Here is a 14,738-nt window from a genome sequence, read left to right as displayed (position 1 = left end):
ATGAGGGCAAGTCAAAACTCGATCACAACATATAAAACCCATCCACACCTTCAAGAGTTATGATTGTGATAAACTTTTACATTTCTGAAGTCACGTAACGCAACTCTGATTCGGGCGTTTACAGCAGAATTTTGAGGGCCGGAAGTAAATTATATTGAGAAAATAAAAACGTCACGAACTCACGAACTATTTCCTTTGCTTTGTAATTCAAATTTCTGCGGTCTACATTGCTGGCCTAGAAATTAAAAAATATAGCTTCCCAGTAAAGTGCTTTGGATATTAATGATCGTGGATCAGCAATGATCTTTGTTCTAATCATGTATTTTAATTTGTAGAAATCTGCTCTGATCCAGTTCTTATTCCTAATGCGCTTTCCCGCTGCTGACTAATAAAACGACAAGCCCTGATAAGTACACTTTCCGTTACATTAAGAGCTGTGACGTTCATCCAAGAGTATCCTTCAAACGTCTTTCTTGTACTAGATACTTCGATTCTTGCTAATTCGGTTTCAAAACTATGCACAACAACGAGCCCTTGATACTGAACGTGACCGAGAAATGTTGATTATTGAAGTAGTAAAGGTGTTGATTTGTTTGTTTTAAACTGTGATGCGATAATCTCTCATTCCAAGAGCGCTTTTTTAAAAGCGGGAAGTAAACAAATCGTTATTATGGGATCTGCGTCACGTTTTTTCATTGATTACTGCATGTGGTCTAAGTTTTGCGTTGGTCATTCACAATCCAGATTAGTTTTAATCCTCTGTTTCCTTCTATTTTTCATTGAATCTTATTAAAAGTATGCCCTCGCAAACTACTTGAGGCTTTTTTCTTAGAGGCGATAAATTTCAACGACCTTGAAAACAATTCGCATCTGCCGTATGTCTTGAACGACAGCAGTATGGTGAACTAACCGCGCCATTCACCATCAGGCCTGTTCTGTTATAAGGCATTCATGATTTCTGAAGGCAAGTGGAACGAAAGATAAGAGATATCAACGCTTATCGATAAGCACAATTGAAATATTAAAAACAAATTAAAAAAACACTTAGTGAAATGATCGGTCTTCGAGGCATGAACACGAAAACGCAACTGCTGATTGCATAAGACCAAACCCTTCCTCAATTTTTGTGGACTTTGGATCGGCTCCAACTAAAACAGCATGAGATTCCTGATGAAGGGCAAGAATAACGATAAAAAAGTTACAGATTTCGCACTGTTTATTCTGTTGTTGCCCCTAAGATAAAAGACCATCGAAGTCAATTCTCTACTGGGAAAAACATCGTTGAAAATGAGTAAATATCACAAAATTTATATAATTTTATTTATATGACTTGCGTTGCTGTAGCCTATTTCCGTCTCGTTCTGTAATTGTTTTATACATCAAAAATTAACGTATCAAAGTTGTTTATTTAAATTCAATTCATTCTTTATCTGGGAAATGACATGAGAACTTTGGACCTTTTAATTTTTTAATGCAAAAAATTGTGATTTGTCTTAACAGATTACCAAACGCATGACAGTCAAAAACATCTCACACTAATCTGCAATGCTCGCTGAATTTAAAACTTTTTCGTCGGAATTAGCAAGTTTAAATACTAACACAGAGAAATGAAGAAAATAGCCATTTTTCGTCTAAATTAAATGGCAAAACCTCAAGGGCGATATACTTCAATTCTGGGGCGAACACATTAATGTTATGGTTTTTTTAATTTTCTTGTCCCAGTTTACAACATTATCTAAGGTTACTATCGACATAAAGGCCGTCTTTCTTTACTCCAACCGCTAACAATTTTACAAAGGTAAATGACAGCAATTAGCCCAAAAAACGCTTTAACTTAACTTCAAAAGCAATTATAAAAATATGGAGTTGGAGACGGAAATGAAATTGTAAATGCGGTCGTACAAATTACGTGTCATTACATATTGCCATTCTCCATCAAATTATTGGTGTACAAGTTTCCCATTTCGAGTTTTTCCTGTTTGCCTTTCGAATCTACCGGCGGAGTGTCATCCCAGTTGACCTTGATCTCCTGCAAAGTAACAAAGACTGCGTCATCTTCGTGTAACTGCTTCCGTTGAAGCTAAGTGTTACCGCTCCCGAGAAAAGCTGCGAAATATTTTTTGGTGAGGTTGACGCCCCGTGATTAGTTCTTTCTAGACTGAAAACTATAGTTAGCGTTTCAGTTCAAAATATAACCCCGCGTGTTCAAGATCGTTTTTGAATAGAAGGCAAGTTATACTGTAATCCTCGATAAAGTAATCATGACCCGCGAACGTTGGTAAGCAATAACTTGTTTTGTGATTATTTTATCTAGCTCGTAGTCGTTACTCAAAGTAAAATTTATCGCTCGTTTTTTTTACCTTTCTTTTGGTTTTATTAATTGCCACGTGCTCGTTTCCAAAATCGAGATTATTCTTAAGCTATGATCACAGGATATTTACACTCGACTCGCGCGTTGTTTGTACTTTACTTAGTGCAGTTGGGTGATGTTTTTTTTTTCTATAAATTTTGTAAACTAGAAACGTGTTAGTGTCTTACATCCTCATGAATAGGCACCACTTCATCCTCCTCCTCCTCATCTTCGAAGTCCCATTTGAAAGAATGGCCAGGAAGGAAGGACCACAGCCATTCCTTTAGCGGGAACAGTAGCTTAGGGTCGATCTCTTTCTCCTTATCCTCTTTAGTTTCTTTAATACAATACAGAATCATCATTAGACTAATAGATATATTTTACGTACCGCTCTACCAGATTGAGCGCACTTCGACTGAGTGTCGTAAAATCAAACCCGAGGTACTCAAATTGGCCAAACAGAAGAAAGGGAAATATCGCAAGAAGCCTGAGACAACTTAGAATAGAGAAACCAAAGCAATGTAGGGTTACTGTTTGTCGACTCTCAATCGAGAATCGGGCAACGAATTAAAACGAATCTTTTTTGCGTTGATCGTACCGTAGCAAAGGGAAGACTTAATTGGCCTCTTTGGGGGCCTGTATCGTAACAGAAAGTAGATAATGTGGGGATCCAGCCATCTGAAAATAAACCCACCAAGAATGAGGCTCATTATGCATCCAACGGTGAAGGAAGTGAGAACAGACAGGGCACTAAACCACAGGTAGGACATGCTGTAGAAATCAGCGATGGCCGCACTAAAGAAAACAAACACCAAAAAACCATTAGTCATAAATCTACAGAGAATATATTACATTGAAAATTAATCATGTATTATGTTTAACGTTTAATTAAAAGAGCCCTTAGGGCAAGATTCCAAGATCGATTAGCGCGACTGTTAAAACAACTTCCCCATCAAGTAATCACTCCTTCTCCTCGAAAATGTTCCTTTGTTTACTAAAATGGAGAATAAGATTATAGAATCTCTTAGCTTTCGAGCACGCCCTTTACCGCGGCAAAGTATGATGCATTTAGCAACGTTAGGCGATAAGAGGTCTGCAATGGTCATTATCATTGATAGAGCCAGACCCCCGTTAAACCTCTCCTCAGCTCATCTCAAATCTTCCCGTGGTGAGAGATACGCGTGTCGGCTGCAGCGCTAATAATGAAGGCCTGTTCGAAAGCCATGCCCTCCCCCCCCCCCCCCCCATATATTGCTTTCAAAGACCTTGAAGATCGCCGATGAAGATGGGGGAAATTGCTAAATAGGCAGTCACCGAAAGGTATCTCAATTTTTTTTCATAACTTCTGCACCCAAGGAATACCTGTGGCCTTTGAATTCGTTTCTGATTAATCCATCTCCATACTGGTCCAAAATCTTGGCTGATGCGTTGTTGTAGGAGCCATCAGGATATGTGCTGTTGGCAAGTGACGCATTAATATAAAACTCACATCCCTGAACCGAGCGGAGACCTGGGTATTTGTTAGGGGGAAACAATACGGATCCGAGGAAAACCCACGTGGTTAGAGCAGCTCCGGTGAACACACCAAAATAGGCACCCTGCAATTGATATTGAAATGGTTCAAATCGTCTACTTCAGATGTTGACACGATCCCTTATTTTGGCAAAGCCCACTCAGCCAGATGCTTTGCCGCACGAAGTGCGCAAGGTGTGATTCACAAAGCGAGTAATTTCTCTCGGCGCGTAAATTAACTCGCTGCGTAGTTGAAGCGGCACGAGACTGAAGCGTTGCGCAACCAAAAAAGTGCTGCTGTTGGGCGCTTTTGTATTGAGTGTCTTAAAACCAAAACCAAAGTGATCGCAACGACCAATCAAAAGAAAGGAAAGTGCTTTCAAGAGCCAATGAGAGCTTAGAGTAAAAACAACCAACTGCCTGCAGCGCGGAAAAACGCAGACTACCAAGTCGCGATTGGTTTTACTTTTCCATCTGATTGGCTGAGAGAGCGGCACGAGTTTTACAGACCAATCACAAAGCGAAGTAAAGCAAAAACAAAGCAATTCCGCATTTTTTGGATACTAAATTGAATATTCCTCACTTACACAGGGCAAGCTTGCAACGCTCGCTGGTGTTGTTACGTAATCATGCTTATGTCCTAAGAGACAGTGTGTCAGCATACCTTTGAGTTTGCGCGTGGAACAAACATTCCAAGGAGAAATATTCCTAGCAATGGACCACCACAGATTCCGAAGATGCTGTAAGCCAACTAGATTGAAATAGCAAGGACAGTTGAACATAAATTGGAGTTTACATAGAGATTTTCGCAAGAGACTCTCGATCTATGTTGAGTCAGTGAACAGATGGCCAGGTCCGAGACCTCTGTCACTGACCGAAAGATTAGAGAATCGGCGAGTAACAAACAGTGGTCGCAAAGAGAGAGCCTTGCGTGGTACCGGCTATTAAAAAGAAGTCGGCAATTGAAGACACCGTAATACAAAAACATACCTGCAAAACCATAGTTCCAACATACTTCACGACGAAAGCGCCTCCAATGACGATCACACCAAATGTCAGAGCTGCAAAAAAAAGGAAGGTTTGAGTCTAACTTCTGCGTAACACTGAAATCGCTCTTCCAATTAACTGAAATAGATTCCATGTTGTCGTACGTATGTTCAGTAAAAGATCACAGATGACATCAAATGTGAATACAAAAGGGGGCTCACAAGGCGCAGACGAGTGTGTCACTGATGTTCATTCCCCATTTTGACGTCATCTGTGATAAATTTCTGTGGAGACGCGCGGCAACATGGAATCCATTTGTTATACATGATAAGAAGGCAAAATGTTGTTCATGGTGACATAATATTTGTGTCTGTCCCCCAACAGATCATTAGAAAGAACCAACCATAACGTATGCATATAATTCAGCTTATCATATAAACGTAGATTAACATATCTCAAAACGATGAAGAGAATAACACCGTAAATGACTGACCAATTATCTTGCACAGCTTGGCAGCATCAGAGTCAGTAATATCCGGGACTTTCTTTTTGACAACATCCTCCAAGCTGACCAGGGCCATGGCGTTCAGAGCAGAGGAAGCAGTGCTGTTCATCAAAAGTATAACACTCGAGATAAATTAAAACAACCATTGGTGCACTAAACTTCAAGAGCCACATCTTCTTAACTTATCACTTTGCACACGTCAAACGAAATCAGCGAAAAAAACAGTCTGCGACGCGCGAGCTGTGGTAATGTGGCCCGCGGGAAGAGAACAACTCAAGACAAAGCCGGGAAGTTTGAATACTGCCCTCCGCTTACAACGAAAAGTGCGCTTCGCACTCAATCATGTATGCATTCACATTTCATCTAAACAATACCTGAGAGCTCCTGCGTAAAGGACAGCTGTAAACATTCCCGGCAGCCCTTTCAAGTGTCCAAGCTTGTTTATCACAAAATACGGGAGAGTCTAAAGGGAAATTATAGGTTAATTAATCGCAATTAAATGCAATAAATAATTTCTTGACCTGCAGATGCGGCATAAGTAAAGAAGTGATCCCAACTTATTTTTGGGAGGCACAGGTTCGAATCTCTGATTTTTTTCTCTTTTTTGCAGGGTTCTTCTTTGAGATTTCTTTAATGGAAGCAGCTCACTTGCTAGGATAATTTCTTTACTTGTTTTGATCAATCGAGTAATAAATCAAGGAATTATTCACCAAAAGACTCGAGGATGTCCATTGGTAAGCAGCGATATTAAAAGTTTTTACACGAGAAATTTACCTGGTCATTGCTTGTGATTTTCTTTTCTACTCGTAAATCGCAGAAAGCATAGTTGGCAAAAATAACCAGTCCGTCAAAAAAACAGAGAGTCACAATCAAGATCAGTCCAGGGACATTCAGCCACACCGCTCTAAGGAGAGAGAAACAGAAATTTTCATAAATAAATAAACGATTGAATAAATATGTCGTTAGATAAATAGATGACTGACAAGCTGAAAGGATAGATGAAACGAATTAGAACGCTTTTCGATTGAGCATTGTGAAAACCCAAACTCAACGGCCAATCAAAAGAAAGGAAATACCCTGAGGAGCCAATGAGAACTCAAAGAAAGAACAAGCACGCCGCCTAAAGCGCGGGAAAACGCAGGCGACCAAGTCTTGGATGATGTTAGTTTTGCATCTGGTTGGTTGTGAGAGAGGCGCTTTTTTTTCTAGACCAATCACAAAGCAAAGTGAAGCAAACGAAGGCAATCTTGGATTACTTTCGTCTCTAAATGAAAAATTGCTCTAAATAAACAATTTTTAATCCTAATTTTTGTTATACCTGTAGAAGAGGGCTGCATTTCATTTCAGCCTGTTGATGAACTTGTTAATCAATTAACACCAAAGAATGATGACAAGAAAATTGTATTAGAATCTCTTGCGAATTAGCAAGCGTTTTTCCTCATTTTTAATTCTTCAATTTAATTTGTTTTCCAGAAAAAGAATTGATCTCCCTGATGTCAAACGACAAGTACGTGACAGTCGCGTGTCAGCTGTCACGTGTCTTTCGTCGAAATGCAAAATGGAAGAACTAAGAGATAAATTGAGCGTGAGAGTCTATACGAAGAACCTAACAGAGCGAGGTGGGGACTTCTTCTAAAAAGTTAAGCTTGATAGCGAAAGGTAGGCTGTAGAGAGAGTATAGTTTATATTCTTTGGATTCATTACGGAATCGCGCCCATTGAAAAGCGTCGCCCGAGAAAAGTGGGGTACCCATGATGCTTTGCGGGCGCAATGACCTAGGAATGAGGTTGCAAACGCTCACCGCCAACTTCGGTCGCTTTAGATCTGAATTGACAAATTCCCAAACGGGAGTTGTAAAATTTCGCTTTGCGTCCGTTTAGAGACAATGGAGATACAATTGGAGCAATTAGCATTGTTTCAAAGTGACGAAATGCTCTTTTCGTCGGTAAAGAGCGAGGGCCGCGTTTGCATATCAAAAGAGCGTGAAGTGTTCATCCGTAAGCTTATGAGCGTGAGCGTGCACCTACGTGGATCGGGAATCTACAACGTATACTTAAGCTTTTCGAAAAGTAATTAGACTACCGACGTGTTATCTGAAACTGACGGCAATAACGGGCCAAAAAGGAAGGTAAAATTCCGCACAGCCCCACACTACATTATACGTTCAGTTCTTGGATAGAGTGACAAAAACAATACTTTACCATTGGGAAAACAGATTTGTTTTACGATAGTATGGGGCAGTACGGAAATTTTACTAAAAGGAATATTTCTGTGATGTTTTGCTTTCTTGGCGAAGTTGATGGTCGAACCTCGCAAATCTGCCGCATTTGAGTCTTAACACAAATTGAAAACCCGGCATTTGAAAGGTAATTTAATTTTACATCTGACCGATTTTTAAACAATATAACCTAATCAAGACAACGCCACTAATTACGTCTATTCTTCTTCGATGAAAAGCGCTACGTTTCGGTTGTCTGCACAAGAAACAATACTTTCGAACACTGCGTACACGGGGGATTACATGATTGACAGTCGGATTGACAGGCCTGCGTGAAGTTACGCATGCTCTCTTTCTCTTTTCTAGCTTATTTGCATTTTCCCGTGCGACGTTTTTCAATGGGCGCGATTCTGTAATGTCCAGGTACAAACTTTTTATAGCCAGGCCTGGCCAGACTATTCCAATGAAAATCAACGGAGACCTGCATGTGAAGATGCCTGCGTACTGTTTGGAGTTTTTCTCGTTATTTTCTAAAACTTTTTTGCGGTTCAGTGCCATCGGCAACCAAATAAAGTCGTTTTCCTCACCAAAATAATATGGAACTCAATATTTGTATGTAATAGTGCTGTCGAAAACAGTATGAACTACTTGTATTTCAGATCTAGATCTTGCTGCTTTGAAAGTTGTTCGTCATCCAAAAACTATATTAAATTCCTGGAAGGTACCTCCTTTTTAACTCCCACAAGTGGACGTTTGCTTGGGCCACTTTGAGAAACACAAGAACAGGTTTAAATTTGATGCAGTAGACTGCTGGGAAGTTTTGAGTTATTCTGGTCATCATTCAAATGTTATTTGAGTAGTTTTCAAGGAAAGTTAATGGAAGTTTACAGTCAATTATTGTTGTTTTTTTTTCTGCCACACTCTGTATTACTGTAGGCTATGAAGACTTGTGCCACATCTTAACCAATCAGATACAAAACTAGTTGGAACCATTTAACCCTTTCATCCCATGAGTGACCAAGACAGAATTTCTCCTTACAATATCAGTACAGTATCAACAAGACAAGTGATAAGAATAATGAAAAATATCAATTTGGGGAAAATAAGTTGATCCAATACCAAGTTCTCTGAACTAACATTATAAGAATTGTATGGCAGACAGTAAGGAGAATTACTAATATGATCTGGGAATGGAAGGGTTAAGACTTGTAACTCCTATTTCCTTTATTTTAGGCAGTTTGATGATTTTTATTTTGAATTCATTCTGTTGTTGGATAATTGCTTCTTTATATGTAGGTTTTGTTTTTTTTGACAGTCTATTAACAAGTGTTCCAAAGCTTTGTATGGAAATTGAATCACACATGTTTTTGTACCTTTTAGCAAGCTTGAATGACTTGATGGCCAGAAAGCGCTGTACCGCTGTCTGACTGACTGTCCAAACTGGCATGGCAGTAAATGCCCCACCAATTGTCAGTGTCCAAAAAGTGTTGCGAACCTTGGGATCTGGGTTGAAGCTGATGGATAGAACCACACATCATATGAACATCAGGTACAATTCTTATTTATCAAGTAAAATTTTTCATGTTGGTATAGCTCTCCTCTCAATACAACATGATGTAAGTTTCCAAATTTTAGAGGACCAGAGATATTGTTTACAATTTGGTATATAATGATGGTCAAGTATTGTTAATGGGTACTGGTGGTTAAAAATAATGTTGACAGGGAGATATCTGATATCCTGGCATATATCCACAGTCAAGAATAGATTGTTGTTAATGTTACTATGATACACATTGACCACTATTACAACTTAAAAAAAAAGGCAAATATCTAGCCATTCTGACTGAAAAAGATTGGTTAGTTAAGGATTTGTTATATAGCTTTAAGATTTTGCTTTGACACGAATCAAGAATGATATGTTTAATTTTAAGCACTGGGAAATATTGTCAACTGTGAAGGTGCACGTCTGCTGTCTTTTGTGACGACATTGCCAAAAGTTACAATCTTTGTAAGCCTGCTCCATGCAATAGTTTCCTCAGTGGGGTTAAAGTGGAGTTTTTTCAGAAGGCATAGAACACAGGATGAGCTTCATCTGGCCCAAAGGCCCTGTTAGCGATATAATAGATATGATTGTCTTACTTACTCAAAGAAGTTAAGACGGTCAAAATCTTTGTTGATTTTCCATACTTGATTAAAACCTCCAACCTCATTGCTTCCCACTATCACCACAGTGATAAGACCTCCAACCATAATCATGGACTGAAAAACATCAGTCCAAATCACAGCCTTGAGGCCTCCCTGAAACCAGAATATTTAAGAACTCAACAATGGTGAATAGTTGGTTCAGGTATGTGTCAAGGTGTGTTTATGGAGATATAAAGAAAATGCAAAGTTAAGAGGGAGCAATTCAGGCTTCTTGAATGCGTTTAAAAATTCCAAAGTATTTCATGTTTTAATGAGCACAAAGCTGCTGCATGAATCATGAACTGTTGGAAGACATTTTTTAATACAGCAATTTAATTGATTTATAAATAGAAATTCTGTCTGCTATGCTTCAATGGATGCACATCAGGATGCACAAAAGAATTGTGAAGCACTCTCATGCAACTGAATTTGATCACACAAATTAACTAGCTATTAACAGCTGTTGTCATGTGTTTGTATCGGTGAGGAGAGTGTACTCTTGGACCCATAAGAGTAACCAGCATCTAATTTCTGTTTACAATGTTTCCCATTACACATTAAGGTCATAAAAATAAAGGAAATGATCATCAACCTAAAAGCTCTAGATTCTTAAACAAATTCTCCTCGTTAACTCCTTTGGAAATGTATAGAGAACAGTATGGAGAATATGCATACTGATGGTAAGCTGTAAAGGGTTGAAAAGTACAGTTTTTGGTTTTGATAACCTTATATAAATCATCTTCACATGATTTGGGTTACTTACCAGGCTGGTATAGAATGTGCACACAATTCCAGTTGTGAGAATGGATGCAGAGAGTGGAATTCCAGCAACTGAGAATAAAAAAATCAAATTTAAATTTCTTAAGTCATTAGTGATAAAAAAAGAAAATGAAAAAAAAAAAAAATTAAAATAGCATGGTGGCTTTCATGGTGAAAGGTTCTGTTCAATGGTGGTCTCAAAAACAAATGATTCAGTTTGAGCCTTCAGCACATTCCAAGATCCGATAGGTGATTCTCCAATGAAAGTAAGCGAGATGCATACATAGTTATTAGATTTTGGTGTGATATCCATGCTGATGCATGTATGAGTTCTCATCACCTGTTTTGCTGGATAATACAATAATATTAATATGATATGTTACATGTTATTCAGCTCTGAGAGTTTACAGTTGTCTTATATCTTACCAGCCTCCAATGCAAGGGAAGGTGCATACAGAACAACAAACAAATACAGGGTCTGCAAAATAAAACAGTTGGCACATTGTATGAAGAATTGTGTGATAGGATAACCTTATGCTTGCTTTTTGATGAATATATTTTCCAAGTTCACATTCTTTATTATAGACTATGGGGGTGTCACAGATGATTGAGCCTAAAATTCATACGTGATGCATGAATTTCACAAAAACACAAGTTTAGTTGAGATTTGAAGTTTTCCCTTTTGAATTCGTGGTTCGTGAAATACTGTTTAAAGAACACGTTTATTTTTCTAAGATTCAAGCATGAAACGGAATAAGCCCCCCCCCCCCCGCCCCAATGATACACTTCATTTCATGATCTATCAGTAAAAACGAAATAATTAAGTATTACATCATGCTGTCAACCTTCAGATGTATTTGTTTAAGCAACTTCGAATAACAAAATGACCTGGAGATAAAAGCTTTTTTTTTAATTTAATTTTTATGTCTTGTAAGATATAAATATATTTCTATATTTTCCAGGCATAGCGTCCAATATTGTTTCTCAGAGAAATTATTTCATAGAAATCGTCATTTTTTTGCCAAAACTAAGAGGAAACAGTCATTATTAAATTTTTATTCGTATGCAGTAGTTTTATTTTCATGTACAGGAAATAATATCCTCTGTAAAATTCGAATGATAAGATTTTAATCCAAATTGTTTACATTTGGCCTACAAAAACATACAATATTTTTCTCGCTATCTATATCAAAGTTATTTATGAGGAAGTGATATATTGTCACTTACGTATTCCAGAATGAAAAACAAGCAACCAACCATTCGAACTCCTACAGAGAAGCGCCGTTCCAAATACTAAAAGAAAAAGGTACTTGTTAGAACAGACCGAAAGAAAGCCTTTTAGTCACCAAGGCTGAAGCAGACAACAGAAAACATTCCGTGTGTTTTCGCTTGGACGCCGCTTTCGCCCTCCTTTAAGCTCGGTGAATGAGAAAAAAAAAAGTTAACAAGATAAACACGTGACAATATGCGCCCAGAAAGAACAAAGGTTTCTTTCGATTGTACACAGAACCGGTTCTCGAAAGTGAAGTTCCAGACGGATGGCTGGAGAGGGGGAGGGGGGGGGGGGGGTTGAAGCTGGGGAGTGTGCCAGGTCTAAATTTACCGCTTCAAGTCCTGCAGAGTCACGCTCGACTGAACACTTGTCCTTCTTCGTGATTTGCTTGTATTTCAACATCCCTGAGCAGCTTTGATTTTTCTTGGTTCATCATTGCATTTTCATTAAGTTTCGTTGTTTTGTTTATTTGTATTTTTTAAAGCTGAATAATTTCTTGTTATATGCCTTCAACTCATCGAATAACAAATGCCGTTGAGGTTTGTCGTATTTAGGGAAGTTGTGCAATCTTTGGTCCTAAAAGGAACCTCTATTAATTATTGTATGTGTAATTACTGACATTTGCCTTCTCCCTGATGCTTTCCAAATCGAAGGCGGAAAAAAATGTGACAAAGTCTCTCACGCGTGACGAGCTCAACAAGAGTTATCGGGTTCAGCCATCTGTGGCCGATTTTAATTTATTTATTGAACGGAAAAAAAACAATTGTAACTCGTTGCAAGATGTAATTGGATGGATTTCCCACGAGATTTGTAGTTAAATTTAGTAATGGCGGAGAGAGATAAGACAATTTATCTGAAGTAAGTACAGTTAGGTCGTGTATCGGCACATTCGATCTGCCTCCCGTTGTCGTGGACATCCTGGTTTCGGGCTCCCCCCCCCCGTGAGGCTAAACAAAAGAACATCGCAAGCCTAACCCTAAGCTCAATATTAAGAGGTCGTTAATAAATACACAAAGGCGAATAATGGGCGCAAATTTTGGACAAAAGGCTTCTCTCGATTGTGGAATGAAAATAATACTTGGGTTATGCAACTGAATCGGTGGAAAAGCGAAATCCTACCTCATTAGCGCATGTTATCTTCACACGTCTGAACATGGGTACAAATATAATGGCCATGGTACCACAGATGATGGGGTAGGATAGAATCAGCACATAATACTGAGCTCCGTAGGTGTAAATCTCCGATGGAACTCCAAGCAAAGTGATAGCTGAGAGGTATGAAACTAGAAGAGAAATTGCCACAGGCAAAGCACCCATTTTACGGTTCGCTAGAAGATATTCAGCTGTTGTTTTTTGCCTTCCACCCGGTCCGCAGCCATACCAAATCCCGATCAGCGCCGAGATAAGCAACATGATAGAGAAAACAACATAGTCGACAACGCTAAACTTATCGTTTCCTTCAGCCATGGCTCTGATTCCAGCTGCAAATGGTTAGCGGTGTAAGCTTGCTGCAATTATAGTATAGTACTGAGCGATTGTTCAGAAGAACCAACGGTCGACCGTATTTCTACCCAACCAGGATCAATATGCTAATATGGGTCACAAACACAATGAAAATCACTTCAGTGCAGTGCGTTGAATTTGCATGAAATACTAATGCCAAGAAGCGATATGCGAATGAAACGCGGCCGGCGACCGGAAACTACTACCGTATTCATTGACGTTAAGCATGTAATCCTGCTTAAATCATTGGTTGTTTTGAAAAAGATAAGATATCGGTTGATATTTGAGCTCGCGATGTCACGTGAACTTGAATTAAAAACTATAGCTGGACATGTGATCACTTATGTTTGTCTAGACCATGTTAAGTTTCATTTGTAACATTGGACGAGATTATGAAACATTTACATGCTTCATCGCGTTAATAAAGCGCTTATAAATCATCAATCGCCTGCGTGCTGGGTATGGTGTGTATTTGTTGTTATCAGTTGACCGCACGACAGCGAAGGGAGGGAACGTCGCTACTAAGACAACTTACTCCGTCCGCGTTATGGCCTCAAAATAAAGGAGGTCATTCAAAACAGACAGTTATGACAAAGTGATTATCTATGTGATCTCTTGACACCTTTTGAAATAAACTCATTGTCGTTGCTGTTTTTAATGCAGTCCAAAAGCTTTCGGGAGGCTATTTCAAAGAACCCCCGTGTTTCATATTTACGAAGTTGATCCTCGTGACTTCTGGCCAACTGCTAAAAATAACTGCGTGGTGCTCTTTGGAAACCAAAAAAAAAACACGGAAAAACAATCAATCAGCACTTGAAATAGAAACTTGAGTTTGATAATTTGTGGTCACACACTCCTTGCTTTTATTTTTCATTAGAAAGCATTCGAGTGCGACACATGCTTTTCGTACAAATTACAGAGAACGTGCCAAGGAATGGTTGTAAAAACTGCTCGAGATTGACAAGTCAACCTCACATCATAAACTTGTGGGTGGTTGCTATTTACGAAAAGGAGTTGACATAAGCCTGATTTCGTTCATGCACGTCAGTCTGGATTGCTGGTTTCGGGTTCATTACGGAATCGCGCCCATTGAAAAGCGTCGCCCGAGTGGGGTACCCATGATGCTTTGCGGGCGCAATGACCTAGGAATGAGGTTGCAAACGCTCACCGCCAACTTCGGTCGCTTTAGATCTGAATTGACAAATTCCCAAACGGGAGTTGTAAAATTTCGCTTTGCGTCCGTTTAGAGACAATGGAGATACAATTGGAGCAATTAGCATTGTTTCAAAGTGACGAAATGCTCTTTTCGTCGGTAAAGAGCGAGGGCCGCGTTTGCATATCAAAAGAGCGTGAAGTGTTCATCCGTAAGCTTATGAGCGTGAGCGTGCACCTACGTGGATCGGGAATCTACAACGTATACTTAAGCTTTTCGAAAAGTAATTAGACT

The 14,738-nt window shown here is 39.1% G+C and overlaps 1 protein-coding gene across 1 annotated transcript; it reads right to left on the bottom strand.

Moving 5' to 3' along the window:
• Positions 1-1,450: 1,450 nt before the first annotated feature.
• Positions 1,451-14,358, bottom strand: LOC113670381 (sodium-coupled monocarboxylate transporter 1). The gene is made up of 15 exons (XM_089183708.1): positions 12,908-14,358; positions 11,743-11,808; positions 10,942-10,993; positions 10,520-10,587; positions 9,716-9,870; positions 8,946-9,086; positions 6,129-6,258; positions 5,729-5,817; positions 5,343-5,455; positions 4,853-4,923; positions 4,527-4,613; positions 3,713-3,948; positions 3,045-3,145; positions 2,539-2,687; positions 1,451-2,029 (listed from the first exon to the last, which is right to left on the bottom strand). The coding sequence occupies exons 1-15, from the start codon at positions 13,253-13,255 to the stop codon at positions 1,916-1,918; spliced, it is 1,920 nt and encodes a 639-aa protein (XP_089039834.1). The 5' UTR covers positions 13,256-14,358; the 3' UTR covers positions 1,451-1,915.
• Positions 14,359-14,738: the final 380 nt, after the last annotated feature.

The sequence above is a fragment of the Pocillopora damicornis genome, chromosome 10 (genome assembly GCF_964200805.1).
Source record: "Pocillopora damicornis chromosome 10, jaPocDami1.2, whole genome shotgun sequence".
Taxonomy (NCBI): domain Eukaryota; kingdom Metazoa; phylum Cnidaria; class Anthozoa; order Scleractinia; family Pocilloporidae; genus Pocillopora; species Pocillopora damicornis.
Note: the sequence above shows the minus strand (reverse complement) of the source record. Positions and strands in the feature narration are given on the sequence as shown.

Bases quoted from the DNA above. Each gene is read 5' to 3' on its own strand.
- LOC113670381 (XM_089183708.1), bottom strand. From the start codon at position 13,255: ATGGCTGAAGGAAACGATAAGTTTAGCGTTGTCGACTATGTTGTTTTC. The intron at 3,146-3,712 runs GTATTCCTTGGG...TGTTTTCTTTAG, and splicing joins AACGAATTCAAAGGCCACAG to TGCGGCCATCGCTGATTTCT. The intron at 2,688-3,044 runs GTGGGTTTATTT...ATTGTATTAAAG, and splicing joins CATAATGAGCCTCATTCTTG to AAACTAAAGAGGATAAGGAG.